At 32.7% G+C, this 22,652-nt stretch overlaps 1 protein-coding gene across 8 annotated transcripts; it reads left to right on the forward strand.

Moving 5' to 3' along the window:
* Positions 1–1,963: 1,963 nt before the first annotated feature.
* LOC25497352 (sucrose synthase 5) lies at positions 1,964–22,604 on the forward strand. 8 transcript variants are annotated; one of them, XM_039826600.1, is made up of 14 exons: positions 1,964–2,159; positions 2,778–3,065; positions 3,645–3,837; positions 3,934–4,052; positions 4,238–4,454; positions 5,083–5,178; positions 5,325–5,498; positions 5,610–5,726; positions 6,075–6,241; positions 6,354–6,578; positions 6,847–7,413; positions 7,623–7,761; positions 21,665–21,855; positions 22,379–22,604. In XM_039826600.1, exons 1-14 carry the CDS (start codon positions 2,053–2,055, stop codon positions 22,524–22,526), a joined length of 2,748 nt encoding a protein of 915 aa, XP_039682534.1. In that variant the 5' UTR covers positions 1,964–2,052; the 3' UTR covers positions 22,527–22,604. The 8 variants fall into 8 exon arrangements, 7 of the variants coding, with proteins under 7 accessions (XP_039682534.1, XP_039682536.1, XP_039682533.1 ...); XM_039826602.1 differs by lacking the exons at positions 21,665–21,855; positions 22,379–22,604 and adding exons at positions 8,071–8,249; positions 8,774–9,104; XM_039826604.1 differs by lacking the exons at positions 1,964–2,159; positions 2,778–3,065; positions 3,645–3,837; ... (7 more) ...; positions 6,847–7,413; positions 7,623–7,761 and adding exons at positions 14,241–14,454; positions 15,511–16,081; positions 17,216–17,408; ... (7 more) ...; positions 20,430–20,996; positions 21,205–21,343.
* The last annotated feature ends 48 nt before the right edge of the window (positions 22,605–22,652 follow it).

Genomic DNA, 22,652 nt, shown 5'->3' on the forward strand with positions numbered 1-22,652 from the left:
AAGTGTGTTTCTCTTGCAAGTTTCTCCGGCTATTATATTGCAGAATCTTAAGACATTCTTCACGCATAGTTTCTTGCAATCTCTCATGGATTATGTCTAGGTAAACGTATGGACTTCGAAGATATAGTTTGCTACACAGACTCTTCCCATGTTTCACAAGTATGTAATGCTTTTTCAAGGCATTAAGGACTTGCTCCATCAAAACCCGCATTTCCAAGTCTTTCACACACTTCACGAAGGCAATCAGTGTGCTGATTTTATGATTAAGCTTGGTGCTATTGACCAATTTAACATCATTGTTCACACTTCTCCTCTGCATCGTGTCAAGGACTTGCTTGCTACTAATGCTTCGAGAACTTTTTGTTGAGAGCGTACTCTCTCGTTTTTCTTTTCTTTTATTCTGTCTTAGCTTTGAAAAAAAAAAGAATGATAGTTACTATTTGTTTTCCAACTTTATTATCAAATATAATTACAAAGAAATATTTATATGAAATTGTTTATAGTAGAATACTATACTATTGAACAATAATCTATATAAATGCTGTCGAATTGACACTCGTTAAGAACTTTAAATGATAAGTTTATATGATTTTTTTTTATTCAATGCATTGAAAATCGTAGTATTTGATATTTAAAGAATTCATATGAACTTTCCAAAACACTCATTCAATAAAATTTTTAAGTTCCTCTAAATGAAGAAGATTTTGTAATATGAAAAAAAATAACCCCCACAAAGCCTTACACCCTTCTAATGATCTCTATTTCTTCCATGTCCTCCTTTCTTTTTTCCAAAACTCTCACATCCCTTTCCCACAAACTCGCAAATAAAACCTTAAAAAGTGACAAAGGGGGCACTCCCTAGTAAAATCCTCATCGGTAAAACTAATGATACTATGATAGGAGTTGAGATCTTTTCCATTTCTTTAATAACTAATGAAGGTTTTTAATAGGCTTAATTGCAATTTTAGCCCCCTAACTAATTAAAATACAAAACAGCCCCCTATGTATTGGATCTTAGGCCCCCAAAGCCAATTTTGACTTGGTCTTCGCTGATGTGGCAATTTAAAATAAATCAATATTTTTTTAAAAAAAAAAATTATTATTATTTTAATTAAAAAATATACTTTTTAAATAATTTAAAAATAAAAAAATTATTTTTTAAATAATAAAAAAATACACGTGGCGTCCACGTGTGCGTTGACCGAGTCAAAATTGGCCTTGGGGCCAAAACTGCCAAAGATCCAATACATAGAGGGCTATTTTATATTTTAATTAGTTAGGGAGCCAAAACCGCAACGTTTGAAAAGATAGGGGGCCAAAAGTGCAATCAAACCTTTTCAATATTACACAGTGAAGCTACTCATTTGTTTTGAGGGGTTAAATCTAAAGAAACAAAATAAAATATATTTAGAGTGTTGTCATGACACAAATCTCTCTTTATAGTTGTTATCTTTTCACTTGTTTTTGATAAATGAATTCATTTATGGTAGCTAAACATATATTATTGTGATAACTCATTATAAAATATATTAATTTATTCAATTTAAAAAATTATTTTTTGAGGTGGCCAAAGCTACCCATATACACTCATAGTATTGCCTCGCATTACTATAGTTATATGTATATAAATATGTATTTACAGTCATATTTCAAGCTCTCAATATGTGTTCAAATTTCAAATGTATATATAACCGAATACTAAAAAAAAGAAAAATTAGTTATAATTGATCTATACATGTTAGAAAGCTGCTCAAATATAACAACGTGGGAATTTGAGATGGAATAAAGAAAAGAACATAAATGTTACCTCATAGAACAATTTCATATCCCTTAAACATTCTTTGCCTATACTTTTAAAACAAACATATCACCATATCCTCACACATTCTTTTCTTGCTTTATGTTTTCCTTTCATGAAAAATAATATCCAAACCAAAATGCAATATAAATACCTATCCTAACAACATTAAAAACCACATGCACAAAACTGTTCTCTCTTAATTTGTTGCTTGTTTCTAAGTTATATTTGGTTTATTGAAACTGTTTCATCAAATGGCTTCTACTTCAAGTTCTTCTTTGAAAAGATCTGATTCAATTGCTGATAGCATGCCTGATGCCTTGAAGCAAAGCCGTTTCCATATGAAGAAATGCTTTGCCAGGTACTCTTTTTGTCTCATATTATTTGTTGTTTAAGGTTTAGGTACATGACATAACAAAAATGATGAATTACACTTGTTAATATCATTAAGGTAAAATAATATTTTTGTGTGTGACTAAAATATCATTATCATAGTAGAAGTAAGGACTAATTAATATAGGATGGTTGATATCAATGTTTTTAAAACTGAACCGGATACTTAATCAGTGAGACTTCTAGATCATAGTTTAATTGGTCCAATCGGTAAATAACTAATAAATAAAGTAAAAATATTTAAAAAGTAAAATAAAGAAATAAATAAATGTATAGACCGAAAGTTGGTTGAACCGCGACCCGGTTGAACCAATTCAACTATAGGTAAATAAGGTTCAACCCTACAACGTAGCTAAAATCACACAAATTGACCGGTTCTCGATTCAACCGGTAAAAAAATGTAATCAATACCCTAGATATATAAAAGTAACAAATTATTTGAAACAAAAACATGTTCCAAATATGACACACAATGTTAAATGAAGAAAGTACTACATGTTATATAAAATTTCATGTTCTTTTGTGTGTTTATTTTGGCACTATTCCTTTCCTTCTTTAACATTAAGGTATGAAAAATATGAAACAGGTTGGTTGCAAATGGGAAAAGGTTAGTGAGACTAAATCACATAATGGAAGATGTGGAAAAAACAATTGAAGACAAAAATGAGAGGAAAAAGCTTTTGGAGGGTTTATTGGGATACATCCTAAGTTGTACACAGGAGGCAGCTATTGTTCCACCATATGTTGTTTTTGCTGTTAGGCCTAATCCTGGTTTCTGGGAATATGTTAAAGTGAATGCAGATGATTTACAAGTAGATGGTATTGAGCCTTCAGAATACTTGAAATACAAGGAAATGGTATTTGATGAGAAGTGGTAAGTTGTATTTTTAATTTGAAACTCATTAAGCATGCAATTTTCTTTGGAGTAAATAAGCATTTTAGTCCTCAAAATTGTAAACATAGAGCAATTTTTTCCCTCAAATTTACAAAACAAATTAGTTCTAGGTCAATATCAAAATATCTCATTAATGAACATCTATCAAAACCAATGAAAGACTTACAGATCAAAATCTGAATAGTCTCACACTGCATCAAAATAAGTATAAAATCTTCGAAACTGTACTATTAAATTTAAAAAAAAGACTAAATTGATTGACGTTCAAATTAAGGGATTAAATTGCTATTTTGCAAATTTCAGACTAAATTGACCGATCCTTATAATTTGAAGGACTAAAATGCTAATATTCTCATTTTTTACGTGTCAATATTTATTTGACTCTTTGATAAGGCAGATGGTCGATGAAATGTTAGTTCCATGGCAAGAGCGTAACCTTAAGGGCCGAAGTTCAAATTTCTTTAGAGACGATTATAAAATGAATATTAGTGCTACTTTATTATCCCTTACTCAATTTATTTTATTCTAAAAAATGGTTAACATGACTTGAATTTGCAGGGCAAGTGATGAAAATGCTTTAGAGATAGATTTTGAGGCTATTGATTTCACCACACCTCATATGGCACTTTCATCTTCTATTGGAAAAGGACTTGACTTCACTACTAGGATCTTGACTTCAAGATTGAGTGAGAGCTCACATTTTGAAAATCCATTGCTCAATTACTTATTAAACCTTAATCATCAAGGAGAGGTAATTAAATCCATTATGGTATCAAGTATTGAAAAAAAATATGAAAGTTAATTTTGAAAATAAAAATTCTATATTGTTTTTTCTACTATATTGCAGAATCTTATGATCAAAGACACTTTGAATACAATACCAAAGCTTCAAAAAGCATTGAAAATAGCAGAAGCATATGTATCTGCACATCACAAAGACACACCATACCAGAATTTTGAAAACAGGTACGGACACTAGACACGACACTGCCACGTCGACCACCGACAATTATATGAAAAACCGAAACAATTGAACGTTACCAAATGTTTTGGTGTCGTGTCAGTGTACGGACACACTTTTAATCCAGAGTGTCAAATACTATTAATATATACTAATACTTAGTATTATGATTTTTGTTTTTTGTGAGCAGGTTTAGAGAATGGGGATTTGATAAAGGGTGGGGAAACACTGCAGGAAGGGTAAAAGAGACAATGAGAATGCTTTCTGAGGTACTAGAAGCAGGAGATCCAATTAAATTGGAATCACTTTTCAGCAGGCTGCCAAACATGTTCAACATTGTTATTTTCTCTATTCATGGATACTTTGGTCAAGCTGATGTTCTAGGATTGCCAGATACTGGAGGCCAGGTTTTAATCCTCCCTTTTCACTGATTGAATCCATGAAAATTACTAGAAAATCAAAAATTTTGTTGCCTAATTTTTGACACAATGAGTTGGCTTGCTTAACAATTAACCTTCAAAATTGTTTTTGTCTGATTTTTGTTTCCTAACAATTACCCTTCAATAAGGAAATTTTATGACGTACCATCTCGACAGTTGGTCCACCATAGACCAGTATTTGAAAGCCGTCTAAAATTCCAATGACGACTGACGATGTTCTCCAGAAGTAGAAGCTCAGAAGCCTCATTGATGTAACATCCGATACATTGACATGATCGGCGTCAATTTGGCAAAAATATGAGAAAACAAATATGTATTCTGCAAAAATCAACTGATATTTGTTTTCTCTTGTTTTTGTCAAACTGACACCAATCAAGTCAAAGTCTCAGTTGTGATGACAAAGAGGACCGTGGTGGACTACTACTTTTGGAAGACCGTGTTTTGTATTTTGAGTAGTTTTCAAGTACTAGTTCACAATGAAACATGCCCCTTCAATATAACTAAAATTTGTCAAAACTATGGTGAATTTGTCTAGCTGTGCAACACTATATAACATTGGAAATTTGAATAATTTTTTCCTTATTTGGACTAACAGGTGGTATATATTCTTGATCAAGTAAGAGCATTAGAGGAAGAGTTACTCCAAAAGATTGAGTTGCAAGGACTTAATGTGAAGCCTCAGATTCTTGTGGTATGCTACTAAGTACTAATACAAAAAATTATTTTGTTTCTTCTCTATAAAATGCCTTTGCTCGTATGTTTCACCGGCATGCAGATGAATACTTACGTATTTGTCTGTTCGTTTTTTTTTATTGCGCTAATGTGTTCCATGTACAGGTTACACGTCTGATACCGAATGCAAAAGGGACAACATGTAACCAAGAACTTGAACCTATCATCAAAACTAAGCATTCACACATTCTTAGAGTCCCTTTCTGGACAGAGAAGGGAATTCTATCCCAATGGGTGTCGCGTTTCGATATCTATCCTTATTTAGAAAGATTTGCTCAGGCATGTAGAATCATATCTTCATTTGATTTCCCTCTCTTCCATATTTGATAGTACTACCAAGATTATGCATTTTAGTTCCTCTTTCTAATTATGCATTTTTATTATAAACAGGATTCTACTACCAAGATTCTTGAACTTATGGATGGAAAACCTGACCTCATTATTGGAAATTATACTGATGGAAACTTAGTTTCATCCTTAATGGCTTCTAAACTTGGTGTTACTCAGGTTAGCTTATGGATAAACACCTTGATTAAGTGCTTATATAATAGAAGTGCTTATGTACAAGATATTTCTATAATAAAAAATAAAAAAGTCGAAATGTTTCTATCGAAGTTATAAGCTATTTTCAAAGCTATTCCAGAGAGCTTATGTAAACAACTGAAAACAGCTTATAGACAAGTCATAAGCTGTTTCCTTAAACTCTCCCAAATAGTCTCACAAATGCTTACGTTAGTAGATAAACTCAAAGAAGCCAATCTAGGAATATTCATCGGTATAAATATACATTCTTTTCCGATTACTCTAATAGTACTTTTGAACTAAAACTTGCATCTACATCTATAATGATTGAAGGCAACCATTGCTCATGCTTTGGAGAAAACAAAATATGAAGATTCAGATGCTAAATGGAATAGTTTTGAAGAAAAGTATCACTTTTCAAGCCAATTCACAGCTGATCTAATCGCAATGAATTCCGCCGATTTCATCATAACTAGTACTTACCAAGAAATTGCTGGAAGGTTGACCTTTTTTCTTCTTCTTATAAATTATACAGAAATTCTTATATACTATCTTATGATTAATGTAATATTATCATGAAGGTAACATTTTCATTGTTTTTTGTATCATCAGCAAGGATAGGCCAGGACAATATGAAACTCACACCGCATTTACCATGCCGGGACTTTGTCGCGTAGTCTCTGGCATCAATGTATTTGATCCAAAGTTCAACATTGCTGCTCCAGGAGCTGACCAATCTGTCTACTTCCCTTTCACCGAGAAAAATCAAAGATTGACCACTTTTCAACCTGCCATTGAAGGATTACTTTATAGTAAGGTTGAAAATGAAGAACACATGTGAGTTTCCTCCTATTACTTTCTTATCAAGTTATCATCCACTCGTATATTATAGTAACGATAATATAAAATATTAACGGATTACGGTTTCACATTGCTTTCTTAAACATTATTGACATGTTTTGATGTTATGCTTAACTTTATAAAAATGTACTTAACCATTGATACACAAGATGTATGTCTAATGTGATTTACTGTTAAATGCTGTTGCTTCAATAAATCGTAACTAACTAAATTGTTTCGTTGAATTAAAATGTGTTTGGAGCAGTGGATTTTTGGAAGACAAGAAGAAACCTATAATCTTCTCAATGGCAAGACTTGACAAAGTGAAAAACATTAGCGGCCTAGTCGAGTGGTTCGCGAAGAACAAGCGACTAAGAAGTTTAGTAAATCTTGTAATTGTTGGAGGATTCTTCGATCCGTCAAAATCCAAAGATAGAGAAGAAACAGAAGAAATCAAGAAGATGCATTACTTGATGAAAGAATACAAACTGCAAGGTCAGTTCAGATGGATTGCGGCGCAAACTGACAGATATCGCAACGGAGAGCTTTACCGATGTATCGCGGATACAAAAGGAGCTTTTGTTCAACCAGCATTGTATGAAGCTTTTGGTCTAACAGTGATTGAAGCAATGAACTGTGGATTACCAACTTTTGCAACAAATCAAGGTGGTCCAGCTGAAATTATAGTTGATGGTGTATCAGGTTTTCATATTGATCCTCATAATGGAGATGAATCAATCAACAAGATTTCTGAATTTTTTGAGAAGTGCAAGACTAATCCTGAACATTGGAACATAGTTTCTAAAGCTGGTCTTCAAAGAATCAATGAATGGTACATTTCTGATTTATGGTTACGGATATTATCGGCAAAACAATAGTTAATATCGTATTAAACTTTGAAAATGACAAATAAACAGGAACACTTTTTTTTTTACGAAAGTGACAATTAAAAAGGAACAGAGGGAGTAACAGACATGCGTAGTTTAACAAACATTCATATGGTTGGATTTCTTATCTTCATTTCTTGTGTTTTCTTTGTAGCTATACATGGAAGATATATGCAAACAAAGTGTTGAATATGGGATCAATTTATGGGTTTTGGAGAAAGTTGAACAAAGAACAAAAGTTGGCAAAGGAAAGATATATACAAATGTTTTATAATCTTCAATTTAGGAACTTGGTAAGTTTGGAAAATTTGATGTTACTTTTAATAGTTTTCATCCGTTTGTTACAATTTAAAAAAAAAAAATGTAAATATGAAAAAAAAAATCTAAAAACTAATTCAAATGAAAATCTCTTGAGTCGTTTCTCTTGAAAACGATTTTTGTTTTTGATAAACAAACACAAAATAGCTTATTTTCTTAATTTTTTTTTTAAAATAATCTCTATTATTAAATACAAAAATTACCTTTTTTTTTTTTTACAATATATATCAAACAGGCCTTAAATAACTATTGAAAAGTTATGGGAAATTTTCATTGCTTTGCAGGCAAGAAAGGTACCAATTCCTAAGGAGGTACCCCAAGAACCTCAACCAATGTCAACAACTCCTGCCAAAAAATCAGAAGCTACTTCCAAGGGGCATGATGCAGCACAAGCAAAAGCTGAAGTACCTCAAACCCATTTGACAGCAGTACCACCTAAAATTGAATCTAAGCTAACATCAAGGTAAGTCATTTATGCAAACTAAAAAATGAGCTAAAAGTTACCCTAAATGAATATTTGGTTTTAATTCAGCTTTTCATATGTAAAAGAAAAATGACTTGATTACAATTTTTGTCCCAAGTATTATGATTTTGCAATATTGGACTAAGTGTTGAATATATGTTGATCATGAAGACTCGTCTTTTGTTGCATATCGCATGTCAATTCTATAAATTAGTATGAGTCGGTGACAACGAAGTTCTGTGTGTGTCACGTAAGCTATTGAAGTTAAAATTCGACGACCTAGTTAGTGATTGAGGGACATGATTATCACAAAATGGTTACTTAGAAACTTTGTTCGAACTATTAAAACTTTGAGACCGAAATTGAATAATCGTTATAATTATGCCCTAAGGGACTATGCCAAAAAAATTAACATTGAAGAAATTTGCATGCAAAGTTAATAAATATAAAATATATTTGATATGATTTAAATAAGAGAGAAAGTTTTATGAATCTTTTTCATGTATTTGTCTTTGGATTTGCAGTGGTGAATCTTCAAGTAAGGAACTAGCTGCAAAACAAAGTGGTGATCTTTATTCTGGATTACGTTGGTTACTTCCAGGAATTGCTTTTATGTTCATAATTCATTATCTCTCTAAGTATTTGGAACATTTGTTCACAAGGGAGCAATAATCTCTAAGATTAAATCACAATCATATGTGGATGTAATTTTAGTTTTTAGTTATTTGTATCTTTACCTTCTTATTTCAACTTTATTGTAAATGATTTCAGTGTACATAAGAAGTGTCATTTCAACAATACACATTTGGAATTAATTAGTGGCATTTCAAATCAAAATATTATTACCCCCTTTCACCTCTATTATGAGAAGATACTCATATATTAGATTTAAATATTTTTAAGAGTTACTATCTCCATTCCTTTTTACTTTTATTAATTCAAGAAAATATTATAATATCTTTAATATATAATTAATTTTAAATTTAAAAATTAATTTTGAGTATTAGATAAACGACACACATTTGATATTTTCTCATTCTCACAAATTAAACATTACAATAGGAGTCATGCTTTTCATCACAAACATGACCACCAACTACATCGTGGTTTATTTTTCGGAGAATACCACTTTCGAGGCGACTAAAACTAAAGTGTATTGCCTTGTGGAAGTTACTAAGTATCGTTAATCCCAAGGGACAAACTGTAACATCCCAGAATAAGATGCATCTTGTTTTCGGTAGCTCATTCCATAAGAACTCCACAGTTAAGCGTGCTTGACTTGGAGCAATTTTGGGATGGGTGACCTACCGGGAAGTTTCCCGGTAAGTGTGCGAGTGAGGACAAAACATGCTGAAAAGACTCGTGTTGGTTTGTGGGGTCAGCCGACAATGCTGAAAGCAGTCTGGGATGTTACACAAACCTTGGATCCCATTGCGATGCATAAACCACCAATATATATATATCTTGCAAAGTTTATATATCTCTCTTGTTATTCATAAATTAAATACGACTATTATAAAAAATACTTGACCATAGGAAAAAGATGTCAAAATTTGTGACATGCCCATGTGCATATATGGTGGGTGGGTGGTTGCCATGAAATGATTACAGGGTAAAATTGGAAGCAAAGAACCGTGTCCCCCCCCATTAAGATGATTTTTTGGGATCAAGCTTAATAAATTATTTATTAATTAGTCATTTTTTATTTTTTTATAGATAAACAAAGTGACATGGTCTGCGTATAGGTTACAAGGTGACATAAATTTTTACCTTTTTTCTTCTTTTTCTTGACATTCATATTGCTTTAAAGAAATTACATGGAAGAAGGATGAGATGGTTGCTTTACAGAAGATAGGAAATGAGAAGGAAGTTTCCCACTTGGTAAAGCTATACTTATCAAAGACTTTAAATCACAGACCACAAAAACAAACTCATTCATATTCTGAATTCTCAAACTCTTTTTTCATCCAATTTCTCTCAATTATCATGGCTATGCAATTACCTTCCTCTTCCTCTTCATTTTCCTCTGCATTCACTTACCAAGTGTTCCTCAGTTTTAGGGGCACTGACACTCGCCACGGTTTTACCGGCAATCTCTACAAGGCTCTTACTGACAAGGGAATCAAAACCTTCATTGATGACAATGATCTTCAAAGAGGAGATGAAATCACACCATCACTCCTCAAGGCCATCGAAGAATCTAGGATTTTTATTCCTGTGTTTTCTATCAACTATGCCACTTCAAAATTTTGCTTGGACGAACTTGTTCACATTATTCATTGCTACAAGACAAAAGGTCGCCTCGTTTTGCCTGTTTTCTTTGGTGTGGATCCTACTAATGTGCGACATCATACAGGTCCTTATGGTGAAGCATTGGCTGGACATGAAAAGAGGTTTCAAAATGATAAGGATAACATGGAGAGGTTGCATCAATGGAAGTTGGCTCTGACCCAAGCTGCTAACTTGTCCGGCTACCATTCTAGTCCTGGGTACGACAATTTACTTAATTTCTGTTTTCCTTTCTGCATCTTAAAGCCTAAATGGGAAACACTTTTTCTATTTACGTTTTTAAACAATTATTTAATTATTTTTATGTCAAAATAGTTAGAAATGTATACTATATTCTGAGTACATGGATGTGATTGTGATGTTGTTACATACTAACTTATCTTATATGACATGAATAGATATGAATACAAGTTTATTGGAGATATAGTCAAATACATCTCCAACAAGATCAGTCGTCAGCACTTACATGTTGCCAATTACCCTGTTGGATTGCAGTCCCGAGTACAACAAGTGAAATCGCTTCTTGGTGAAGGATATGATAATGGAGTCAGGATGGTAGGACTTTATGGTACTGGAGGCTTGGGTAAATCAACACTTGTAAAAGCAGTTTATAACTTAATTGCTGATCAATTTGAATGCTCATGTTTTCTTGAAAATGTGAGAGAGAATTCAGCTTCAAATAAATTGAAACATCTCCAGGAGGAGCTCCTTTTAAAAGCACTTCAACTGAAAATTAAGTTAGGAGGTGTTAGTGAGGGAATTCCTTATATAAAGGAAAGGCTGCATACAAAGAAGACTCTTTTGATTCTCGATGATGTTGACGATATGGAGCAACTACATGCTTTGGCAGGAGGACCTGATTGGTTCGGCCGTGGAAGCAGGGTCATCATTACCACTCGAGACAAACACTTACTAAGAAGTCATGGGATAGAAAGTACGCATGAAGTGGAAGAGCTGTATGGGACAGAAGCTCTAGAGTTGTTGAGATGGATGGCTTTTAAGAATAACAAAGTACCTTCAATTTATGAAGACGTTTTAAATCGTGCAGTTTCATATGCTTCGGGCCTTCCCTTAGTTTTAGAAATAGTGGGTTCCAACTTGTTTGGAAAGACGATAGAAGAATGGAAGGGTACATTAGATGGATATGAAAAGATTCCCAATAAAAAGATCCACCAGATACTTAAAGTAAGCTATGATGCTTTGGAGGAAGAGCAGCAAAGTGTTTTTCTAGACATTGCCTGTTGCTTCAAAGGATGTGGATGGGAGGAGTTTGAATATATACTTCGTGCTCATTATGGCCATCGCATAACACATCATCTAGTAGTGTTGGCTGAAAAATCTCTCGTTAAGATTACTCATCCCCATTATGGATCTATTTATGAACTGACACTACATGACTTGATAAAGGACATGGGTAAAGAAGTCGTCCGACAAGAATCGCCCAAAGAGCCTGGAGAAAGAAGTAGATTATGGTGTGAAGATGATATAGTTAATGTTTTAAAAGAAAACACTGTGAGTAAGATTGATATCTATGTTCAATTTGTTATTTAGTTTTGATATGACTTTGCTCTTTTTGGACTAAATATGACCATCTCATACTAGTATTTTTTTTCCACTTAATTACATGTAAATTTCGTGATTGATTCATGTTTTTTTTTCTTTTCAAAAGGGAACTAGTAAAATTGAAATGATATATATGAATTTCCCCTCTGAGGAATTCGTAATAGACAAGAAAGGAAAGGCCTTCAAGAAGATGACAAGACTGAAAACGCTTATCATTGAAAATGGCCATTTTTCTAAAGGTCTCAAGTATCTTCCAAGCAGTTTGAGAGTATTGAAATTACATGGATGTTTATCAGAGTCTCTATTATCATGTAGTTTAAGCAAGGCAAGTGAAATAACTTCATTTTCTTATTGTATATATTTATTAATTTACAATGATTTTTGTTTTCACCAACAAAGAAGAAATCACTATGATAGTATAGTGTTTAATTTTTAATTTATTTATTTGTTTCTTCCTTGTGTTTATGCAGAATTTCCAGAACATGAAAGTCTTGACATTGGACAAGTGTGAATATTTAACCCATATACCTGATGTCTCAGGTCTTCAAAATTTGGAAAAGTTCTCGTTTGCATATTGTCGTAAATTAATTACAATTCACAATTCAATTGGACACCTAAATAAACTTGAAAGGTTAAATGCATTTGATTGCAGCAAACTCGAAAGTTTTCCACCTTTAGGGTTGGCATCCCTTAATGAATTGAATCTCTCTCATTGTGGGAGTCTCAAGAGTTTTCCAAAATTATTATGCAAGATGACAAATATTAAAAAGATTTGGTTGCAGAATACTTCCATAAGAGAATTGCCATCTTCATTTCAAAATCTCAGTGAACTTCATGAGTTAACAGTACGGGAAGCTGGAATGCTGAGGTTCCCAAAACAGAATGATCAAATGTATTCTATAGTGTTTTCAAAAGTGACAAAACTAGAACTCTATAATTGCAAGCTCTCAGATGAATGTCTCCCAATATTTCTCAAGTGGTGTGTTTATGTGACATATCTAGACTTATCATGGAACAATTTCAAACTTATTCCTGAGTGCCTTAGTGAATGTTACCTTCTTTCTAGCCTTAGATTGGATAACTGCAAGTCTCTGGAGGAAATTAGAGGGATTCCACCAAATCTTGCAAGGCTTTCTGCAATCGGATGCAAATCATTGAGTTCCTCAAGTAGAAAAATGCTATTGAGTCAGGTTTGTTGTTTTATCTTGCAATATATAGTATTACATATACAATCGATAATGTAACATATCTTATTCTAAACTAACAGAAGCTAAATGAGGCTGGATGCAATATTTGTTTCCCAAACTTCAGTGATGGGATTCCAGATTGGTTCGAGCACCAAAGCAGGGGAGACACAATTTCTTTCTGGTTTCGTAAAAAGATCCCTTCTAATATTTCTATTATTCTTTTTCCGGGATGTATGTCTATTCCACAACTTTATTTGTTTGTCAATGGCTATAAATGTTTTCCTTTTAGTTATTTAATCTGGGGTTTTGGTTCAATTGAGATTTTGGAGTCAGAACATTCATTTTTGTTTAATCTGAAATTGGAAGAAGAGATTACACATTTGAGTCGCATGTCTGAAATGGACAAAGCACTTTTAAAAACTGAATGGATCCATGTGGAGCTTAATTTTATAAAGAGTGTTTGGAATAAATCGATCTGTGACCGTGTGACTGAAAAATTAAGCAGTGCGCAAATGGGAATCCACGTGAGTAAGGAGAAAAGCAACGCAGAGGAGAATGTGATATTCACCGATCCTTATAGAGAATATAGAAATACTTCATTATCACAATTTGAGCCTCCTCTGAAAAAGCAAAGATTGGTGGAAGTGGTAGTTTCAGAGACAGAAATTTGGCAGCAGCAACATCTATCTTTAGAGTCAGGCATGCAAAACTTGGTTCTTACTGAAACAAAAGAGGCACCATTGCTAGATAGATTCCTTCGTCCAGGTACATCATTATCATTATTATAAACTAATTAATTGTTTCTACCTGCATAAGTTTTTCAAATGATCAAAGACACGATGTAAGATTCTGTAGCACATTTTCTTTTCATAATGCCTTGTCATAATTTAAGCAATTTTAGCACATTTTGACTACAAATTCTTCTTTGACAATACATTGTCAGGAAACCATCTGTAGTCGTCTGGCTTTTTGCGTTGTCACACGAGATGTGTAGTGATGGCTCACCGCTCACACCACAGAATCTGTGGCTTGTTCGAAAAGGCATTGGATAAAGATATGCTTTACAGCTCAGTTGTACTGTTTCGTTGCTACATTAGGCATGAATTGTACATTGCATACGATCCTTCTGCGTCTTGACGTATCTTCATTCATGCTATCCATGCCTGGTGTGTATTTGTGTTTTACGTTACTTCTCTAATGCTAAAAACTTGTTCTCTCTCCCCAAAAATGTGGTAAAAAAAAACTATTTATTAGTTGTTCTGATTTCTGACATAGATATTTGGTAGAACTAGAAAGGACCGTACAGATTAAGCTGTTTTAATGCATTAGTTATTAAGCTGTTTGATTTTTGTAGTCTAAAATTCTAAATGTTACCATCCATTCTGATTCTGCCGTCAACTTAACCATTCCTGGTTTCCCTTTTCTTTTTTATATGGTTAGCAATATAAACTTCAATGACTATATCTGTAAGAATGAATGTCGCATTCTCAACAATATCACCGCGAATAAAATCTCTTATGTATTTTTGTTTCTTATTATTTTTTTCAATATTTGACAGAGATTTAATGAATGTAGTTCACCCCAATATCATAGCGAACAACTCTATCCATCTTCTATAAAGGGTTGTAGCGAGCGCACCCAATCATATACTAGATGAAAGGACATATGTTAGTACAATGATCTTGCATCGGGATCACAGACCTGACAACACAAACGGCCAGAGATTATCTAGAGCCAATAAAAAGATACAAACAGACCAATATATCTTGGAGTATAAACACTAGCAAGATGCAAAATGTTCTTACATCGGCATCACACACCTGAAAACGCATACGAGTCTTCTAGTATTTTCTTATCAACTTATCATGCACTTGCATATTAATATTTATGAGAATATAAAATAGTTAAAGGATGAGGATTCAAATTCTAATGTTGGAGAAGATATAACTTTTAATATATTAACATTATGCAAATAATAAAAAAGTGTGATTGTATTGCCTTTACTCAATCAAAAATATGTTTGGATGATAAGCATAGTATGGATTCACATTGCTTTCTTAAACATTATTGACATGTTTTGATGTTATGCTTAGCTTTATAATAATGTCCTAACAATTGATACACAAGATTTATGCCTAATGTGATTTACTGTTGAACATCGTTGCTTCAATAAATCGTAACTAACTAAATTGTTTCGTCAAATTAAAATGTGTTTGGAACAGTGGATTTTTGGAAGACAAGAAGAAACCAATAATCTTCTCAATGGCAAGGCTTGACAAAGTGAAAAACATTAGTGGCCTAGTCGAGTGGTTCGCGAAGAACAAGAGACTAAGAAGTTTGGTAAATCTTGTGATCGTTGGAGGATTCTTCGATCCTTCAAAATCCAAAGATAGCGAAGAAACAGAAGAAATCAAGAAAATGCATTACTTAATTGATGAAAGAATACAAACTGCAAGGTCAGTTCAGATGGATTGCAGCGCAAACTGACAGATATCGCAACGGAGAGCTTTACCGATGTATCGCGGATACAAAAGGAGCTTTTGTTCAACCAGCATTGTATGAAGCTTTTGGTCTAACAGTCATTGAAGCAATGAACTGTGGATTACCAACTTTTGCAACAAATCAAGGTGGTCCAGCTGAAATCATAGTTGAAGGTGTATCAGGTTTTCATATTGATCCTCATAATGGAGATGAATCAATCAACAAAATTTCTGATTTTTTTTAGAAGTGCAAGACTAATCCTTAACATTGGAACATAGTCTCTAAAGCTGGTCTTCAAAGAATCAATGAATGGTAAATTTCTGATTAATTATCTAATATCATTTATTTATCTTTTGATGTATATAGTTAAGGATCTTATCGACAAAACAATAGTAAATATCGTATTAAACTTTGAAAATGACAAATAAATAGTAACACGTTTTTTTTATAAGCAAAAGCAAAAGCTATATCCAAGGGGCATGATGCAGCACAAGTAAAAGCTGAAGTTCCTCAAACCCATTTGGCAACATTACCACCCAAAATTGAATCTCAGCCAACATCAAGGTTTATGCAAATAGCTAGTCAAACTAAAAAATGAGCTAAAAGTTACCCTAAATGAATATTTGGTTTTAATTCAGCTTTTCATACGTAAAAGAAAAATGACTTAATTACACTTTTTGTCCTAAGTATTATGATTTTGCAATATTGGACTAAGTGTCGAATATGTGTTACACATGAAGACTCGTCTCTTGTTGCATATCACATGTCAGTATTCTATAAGTTAGTTTGAGTCAGCGACAACAAAGATTCATGTATTGAGCCTTCAGAATACTTGAAATACAAGGAAATGGTATTTGATGAGAAGTGGTAAGTTGTATTTTTAATTTGAAACTCATTAAGCATGCAATTTTCTTTGGAGTAAATAAGCATTTTAGTCCTCAAAATTGTAAATATAGAGCAATTTTTTTCCTCAAATTTACAAAACAAATTAGTCCTAGGTCAATATCAAAATATCTCATTAATGAACATCTATCAAAACCAATGAAAGACTTACAGATCAAAATCTGAATAGTCTCACACTGCATCAAAATAAGTATAAAATCTTCGAAACTGTACTATTAAATTTAAAAAAAAGACTAAATTGATTGACGTTCAAATTAAGGGATTAAATTGCTATTTTGCAAATTTCAGACTAAATTGACCGATCCTTATAATTTGAAGGACTAAAATGCTAATATTCTAATTTTTTACGTGTCAATATTTATTTGACTCTTTGATAAGGCAGATGGTCGATGAAATGTTAGTTCCATGGCAAGAGCCAGACCTTAAGGGCCGAAGTTCAAATTTCTTTAGAGACGATTATAAAATGAATATTAGTGCTACTTTATTATCCCTTACTCAATTTATTTTATTCTAAAAAATGGTTAACATGACTTGAATTTGCAGGGCAAGTGATGAAAATGCTTTAGAGATAGATTTTGAGGCTATTGATTTCACCACACCTCATATGGCACTTTCATCTTCTATTGGAAAAGGACTTGACTTCACTACTAGGATCTTGACTTCAAGATTGAGTGAGAGCTCACATTTTGAAAATCCATTGCTCAATTACTTATTAAACCTTAATCATCAAGGAGAGGTAATTAAATCCATTATGGTATCAAGTATTGAAAAAAAATATGAAAGTTAATTTTGAAAATAAAAATTCTATATTGTTTTTTCTACTATATTGCAGAATCTTATGATCAAAGACACTTTGAATACAATACCAAAGCTTCAAAAAGCATTGAAAATAGCAGAAGCATATGTATCTGCACATCACAAAGACACACCATACCAGAATTTTGAAAACAGGTACGGACACTAGACACGACACTGCCACGTCGACCACCGACAATTATATGAAAAACCGAAACAATTGAACGTTACCAAATGTTTTGGTGTCGTGTCAGTGTACGGACACACTTTTAATCCAAAGTGTCAATATACTATTAATATATACTAATACTTAGTATTATGATTTTTGTTTTTTGTGAGCAGGTTTAGAGAATGGGGATTTGATAAAGGGTGGGGAAACACTGCAGGAAGGGTAAAAGAGACAATGAAAATGCTTTCTGAGGTACTAGAAGCAGGAGATCCAATTAAATTGGAATCACTTTTCAGCAGGCTACCAAACATGTTCAACATTGTTATTTTCTCTATTCATGGATACTTTGGTCAAGCAGATGTCCTAGGATTGCCAGATACTGGAGGCCAGGTTTTAATCCTTCCTTTTCAATGATTGAGTCCATGAAAATTACTAGAAAATCAATATTTTTGTTGCCTAGTTTTTGTTTCCTAACAATTACCCTTCAATAGGGAAATTTTATGACGTACCATCGTGACAGTTGGTCCACCATAGACCAGTATTTGAAATCCGTCTAAATTCCAACGATGATTGATGACGTTCTCCAAAAGTAGAAGTTCACAGTCCTCCTTGTTGTAACATCCGATACATTGACATAATCAGCGTCAGTTGGCAAAAATATGAAAAAACAAATATGTATTTTGCAAAACTCATCTGATATTTGTTTTCTCTTGTTTTTGTCAAACCGACACCAATCAAGTCAAAGTCTCAGTTGTGATGACAAAGAGGACTGTAGACTACAGCTTTTGGAAGATCGCGTTTTGTATTTTGAGCGGTTTTCAAGTACTCACAATAGAACACGTACGCCTTCAATATAACTAAAATTTATTCAAAATTATGGTGAATATGTCTGGTTGTATAACACTATATCATTGGAATTTGAAAAACTGAATAATTTTTTTTTTATTGGGACTAACAGGTTGTATACATTCTTGATCAAGTAAGAGCATTAGAGGAAGAGTTACTCCAAAAGATTGAGTTGCAAGGCCTTAATGTGAAGCCTCAGATTCTTGTGGTATGCTACTAAGTACTAATACAAAAAATTACAAATAATGTATACCAATTTTTTTTTTTTTACAAATTATTATACTCAGCAAAAAATCCAAAAAATATTAAACCATCATATTAATCTTCAATTTTATTTTGTTTCCTCTCTATGTTTCACCGGCGTGCTGATGAATACTAATGTATTTGTCTGTTCGTTTTTTTTATTGCGCTAATGTTTTCCATGCACAGGTTACGCGTCTGATACCAAATGCAAAAGGGACAACATGTAACCAAGAACTTGAACCTATCATCAAAACTAAGCATTCGCACATTCTTAGAGTCCCTTTCTGGACAGAGAAGGGAATTCTATCCCAATGGGTGTCGCGTTTCGATATCTATCCTTATTTAGAAAGATTTGCTCAGGCATGTAGAATCATATCTTCATTTGATTTCCTTCTCTTACATATTTGATATTACTACCAAGATTATGCATTTTAGTTCCTCTTTCTAATTATGCATTTTTATTATAAACAGGATTCTACTATCAAGATTCTTGAACTTATGGATGGAAAACCTGACCTCATTATTGGAAATTATACTGATGGAAACTTAGTTTCATCCTTAATGGCTTCTAAACTTGGTGTTACTCAGGTTAGCTTATGGATAAACACCTTGATTAAGTGCTTGTATAATAGAATTATGTACAAGATATTTCTATAATAAAAAATAAAAAAGTCAAAATGTTTCTATCGAAGTTATAAGCTATTTTCAAAGCTATTCCAGAGAGCTTATGTAAACAACTGAAAACAGCTTATAGACAAGTCATAAGCTGTTTCCTTAAACTCTCCCAAATAGTCTCACAAATACTTACGTTAGTAGATAAACTCAAAGAAGCCAATCTAGGAATATTCATCGGTATAAATATACATTCTTTTCCGATTACTCTATTAGTACTTTTGAACTAAAACTTGTATCTATATCTATAATGATTGAAGGCAACCATTGCTCATGCTTTGGAGAAAACAAAATATGAAGATTCAGATGCTAAATGGAATAGTTTTGAAGAAAAGTATCACTTTTCAAGCCAATTCACAGCTGATCTAATCGCAATGAATTCCGCCGATTTCATCATAACTAGTACTTACCAAGAAATTGCTGGAAGGTTGACCTTTTTTCTTCTTCTTATAAATTATACAGAAATTCTTATATACTATCTTATGGTTAATGTAATATTATCATGAAGGTAACATTTTCATTGTTTTTTGTATCATCAGCAAGGATAGGCCAGGACAATATGAAACTCACACCGCATTTACCATGCCGGGACTTTGTCGCGTAGTCTCTGGCATCAATGTATTTGATCCAAAGTTCAACATTGCTGCTCCAGGAGCTGACCAATCTGTCTACTTCCCTTTCACCAAGAAAAATCAAAGATTGACCACTTTTCAACCTGCCATTGAAGGATTACTTTATAGTAAGGTTGAAAATGAAGAACACATGTGAGTTTCCTCCTATTACTTTCTTATCAAGTTATCATCCACTCGTATATTATAGTAACAATAATATAAAATATTAACGGATTAGGGTTTCACATTGCTTTCTTAAACATTATTGACATGTTTTGATGTTATGCTTAACTTTATAAAAATGTACTTGACCATTGATACACAAGATGTATGTCTAATGTGATTTACTGTTAAACGCCGTTGCTTCAATAAATCGTAACTAACTAAATTGTTTCGTTGAATTAAAATGTGTTTGGAGCAGTGGATTTTTGGAAGACAAGAAGAAACCTATAATCTTCTCAATGGCAAGACTTGACAAAGTGAAAAACATTAGTGGCCTAGTCGAGTGGTTCGCGAAGAACAAGCGACTAAGAAGTTTAGTAAATCTTGTAATTGTTGGAGGATTCTTCGATCCGTCAAAATCCAAAGATAGAGAAGAAACAGAAGAAATCAAGAAGATGCATTACTTGATGAAAGAATACAAACTGCAAGGTCAGTTCAGATGGATTGCAGCGCAAACTGACAGATATCGCAACGGAGAGCTTTACCGATGTATCGCGGATACAAAAGGAGCTTTTGTTCAACCAGCATTGTATGAAGCTTTTGGTCTAACAGTGATTGAAGCAATGAACTGTGGATTACCAACTTTTGCAACAAATCAAGGTGGTCCAGCTGAAATTATAGTTGATGGTGTATCAGGTTTTCATATTGATCCTCATAATGGAGATGAATCAATCAACAAGATTTCTGAATTTTTTGAGAAGTGCAAGACTAATCCTGAACATTGGAACATAGTTTCTAAAGCTGGTCTTCAAAGAATCAATGAATGGTACATTTCTGATTTATGGTTACGGATATTATCGGCAAAACAATAGTTAATATTGTATTAAACTTTGAAAGTGACAAATAAACAGGAACACATTTTTTTTACAAAAGTGACAGTTAAAAAGGAACAGAGGGAGTAACAGACATGCGTAGTTTAACAAACATTCATATGGTTGGATTTCTTATCTTCATTTCTTGTGTTTTCTTTGTAGCTATACATGGAAGATATATGCAAACAAAGTGTTGAATATGGGATCAATTTATGGGTTTTGGAGAAAGTTGAACAAAGAACAAAAGTTGGCAAAGGAAAGATATATACAAATGTTTTATAATCTTCAATTTAGGAACCTGGTAAGTTTGTAAAATTTGATGTTACTTTTAATAGTTTTCATCCGTTTGTTACAATTTTAAAAAAAATGTAAATATGAAAAAAAATTCTAAAAACTAATTCAAATGAGAATCTCTTGAGTCGTTTCTCTTGAAAACGATTTTTGTTTTTGATAAACAAACACAAAATAGCTTATTTTCTAATTTTTTTTTTTGAAAAATATAATCTCTATATTATTGAATACAAAAATCACTTTTTTATTTTATTTTATTTTTTTACAATATATAACAAATAGGCCTTAAATAACTATTGAAAAGTTATGGGAAAATTTCATTGCTTTGCAGGCAAGAAAGGTACCAATTCCTAAGGAGGTACCCCAAGAACCTCAACCAATGTCAACAACTCCTACCAAAAAAGCAGAAGCAAAAGCAGAAGCTACTTCCAAGGGGCATGATGCAGCACAAGCAAAAGCTGAAGTACCTCAAACCCATTTGACAGCAGTACCACCCAAAATTGAATCTAAGCTAACATCAAGGTAAGTCATTTATGCAAACTAAAAAATGAGCTTAAAGTTACCCTAAATGAATATTTGGTTTTAATTCAGCTTTTCATATGTAAAAGAAAAATGACTTGATTACAATTTTTGTCCCAAGTATTATGATTTTGCAATATTCGACTAAGTGTTGAATACGTGTTGATCATGAAGACTCGTCTTTTGTTGCGTATCGCATGTCAATTCTATAAACTAGTTTGAGTCGGTGACAACGAAGATCCGTGTGTGTCACGTAAGCTATTGAAGTTAAAATTCGACGACCTAGTTAGTGATTGAGGAACATGATTATCACAAAATGGTTACTTAGAAACTTTGTTCGCACAATTAAAACTTTGAGACCGAAATTGAATAATCGTTATAATTATGCCCTAGGGACTATGCCAAAAAAATTAACATTGAAGAAATTTGCATGCAAAGTTAATAAATATAAAATATATTTGATATGATTTAAATAAGAGAGAAAGTTTTATGAATCTTTTTCATGTATTTGTCTTTGGATTTGCAGTGGTGAATCTTCAAGTATGGAACTAGCTGCAAAACAAAGTGGTGATCTTTATTCTGGATTACGTTGGTTACTTCCAGGAATTGCTTTTATGTTCATAATTCATTATCTCTCTAAGTATTTGGAACATTTGTTCACAAGGGATCAATAATCTCTAAGATTAAATCACAATCATATGTGGCTGTAATTTTAGTTTTTACTTATTTGTATCTTTACCTTCTTATTTCAACTTTATTGTAAATGATTTCAGTGTCATAAGAAAGTGTCATTTCAACAA

Source organism: Medicago truncatula, chromosome 6 (assembly GCF_003473485.1).
Source record: "Medicago truncatula cultivar Jemalong A17 chromosome 6, MtrunA17r5.0-ANR, whole genome shotgun sequence".
Taxonomy (NCBI): domain Eukaryota; kingdom Viridiplantae; phylum Streptophyta; class Magnoliopsida; order Fabales; family Fabaceae; genus Medicago; species Medicago truncatula.

Bases quoted from the DNA above. Each gene is read 5' to 3' on its own strand.
- LOC25497352 (XM_039826597.1), top strand. From the start codon at position 10,236: ATGGCTATGCAATTACCTTCCTCTTCCTCTTCATTTTCCTCTGCATTC. The intron at 10,739-10,936 runs GTACGACAATTT...TGACATGAATAG, and splicing joins GGCTACCATTCTAGTCCTGG to ATATGAATACAAGTTTATTG. The intron at 12,051-12,207 runs GTGAGTAAGATT...TCTTTTCAAAAG, and splicing joins ATGTTTTAAAAGAAAACACT to GGAACTAGTAAAATTGAAAT.